Source organism: Papaver somniferum, chromosome 7 (assembly GCF_003573695.1).
Source record: "Papaver somniferum cultivar HN1 chromosome 7, ASM357369v1, whole genome shotgun sequence".
Classification (NCBI taxonomy): domain Eukaryota; kingdom Viridiplantae; phylum Streptophyta; class Magnoliopsida; order Ranunculales; family Papaveraceae; genus Papaver; species Papaver somniferum.
The window spans coordinates 89,219,478-89,221,101 of record NC_039364.1 but is presented as its reverse complement, the minus strand read 5'-3'; the positions used below and the strand labels follow the sequence as shown (position 1 = coordinate 89,221,101).

Here is a 1,624-nt window from a genome sequence, read left to right as displayed (position 1 = left end):
TTAAACCTTTCTTTCCTACAGATTTATGAAACACAAACATGTCTAGTATAAAAGAAAAAAAAGAAAAAAAAGGGGGGGAGAAAGGTTAAGCTCAATGCTTAGTACTATGTCTCTTTTCATTTTTCGTTTCTTCTCTACCTCCCTCTCTCATTTTGCATTTTGCTTTTAAATCATCACAAAAATTGCTTATGTGCACCGTTAACCGGTATCCCAGATCAAGCTTAAAGAAAATAACATTCAAGGGCGAGTCAATTTCTCCGCTTCTTAGGAATGGTTCCCGGTACATTTCACCAGAGATCAACTTTGAACCAAAAATGCAGGTATTGTCTTTCTCTACAGTTGTTTGGATAACTTAGTAATAACCTCAGTTCTCTTACATGAGGTGACATACGTTCTCGGCACCAATATTAGAATCCTACTGTGGGTAGTAGCATCACAAGTGGGTCGTTGATACCAACACCGTATACATTTTTTCTGTTGTATCTTATGAGTTGGGTGGTCATATGTGTGACACCGAAGTGTCTGTATTACTTTATACTCCAAAAATCTCTCTTTCTGCAATGGATATGCATGAGATATAATAACTTGCTGTCTTGGTTAGTAATTGATGGAGCTGGAAAATTTCTATGAGAACAAAGCGTAGCAAGCCACTTGAACAATGATGGGATTTGATGTTGAGATCTTTAAAACTGGTGAAACTGAGTAAGTTTTTTCATTTCAATTAGCTTTGCATTTGGAAATTTTGATGCTCAATTTTGATTAGCCTTAATATTTTCTAACTCGGTTGTTGAGATCTTTTGCTGCAATTAGTGTACATAAAATGGCTTCACAAGTTGTCCTTTGTAAGACACATCCTCATCCTGAACTTCTGTCTGAAGAAAAGAAAAATGATTTGGGAAGGGTAAGCATTTGGCCGAACCAATTCATAACAGTACTTTCTAACTCGTTTGCTGCTGGTGAAGACATCCAGTTGAAGCCCACAACATTAAATCCAGTACTAAGCATTTCACCAAGGAACCCATCAATGGAACCACTTAAAGGAAAATAAGCGAAGTAATTTGGACTCTGCCAATGAGTAAGACCAGGGATGATATCACTGATTACATCTTGAAGAATGGTTTCAATGGATTCAGAGTTGTTTGGAGCTGATTCGGGTAATCGTTTAGGCAAGTATCCAGGCTCAACTTGCAAGTATCCAGGCTCAGCTTGACTCCTAACAGGGTAACTCTCAACATTTTTGTAGTAATCAGCAAGGAAATCAATGATCATGTGACCTTCCCTTCTGAACTCATCCGGATCAAGTGGGTTATGTGAACATATTGACATGCTTTCAAGGTTACCAGTAGGTAGACTACCCATTGTACAGTAAAAACTCCATATATTAATACATTTGGGACCTAACAAAATTATTAATATATAGAGGTTATTAATATATGGAGGTTATTTTCTATATGATTTTAAAAGTTGGGACCAAATTTTTTATTAATATATAGAGGTTATTAATATATGGAGTATCAATATATAGAGTTTTCACTGTAACTACTTTAGCTGATGAGCGAGTGATAATTTCAGAGAGAGTTGGTGTTGAGAAACGTAGATGAGGCAAAACTATTTGCTGGTTTTC

At 36.3% G+C, this 1,624-nt stretch overlaps 1 protein-coding gene across 1 annotated transcript; it reads right to left on the bottom strand.

Moving 5' to 3' along the window:
* Positions 1 to 855: 855 nt before the first annotated feature.
* LOC113294887 (tyrosine/DOPA decarboxylase 1-like) lies at positions 856 to 1,359 on the bottom strand. The gene has a single exon (XM_026543260.1). It carries the CDS (start codon positions 1,357 to 1,359, stop codon positions 856 to 858), a length of 504 nt encoding a protein of 167 aa, XP_026399045.1.
* Between the last annotated feature and the right edge of the window lie 265 nt (positions 1,360 to 1,624).

Excerpts from the sequence above, each read along its gene's own strand:
- LOC113294887 (XM_026543260.1), bottom strand. The coding sequence starts at position 1,359 with ATGGGTAGTCTACCTACTGGTAACCTTGAAAGCATGTCAATATGTTCA.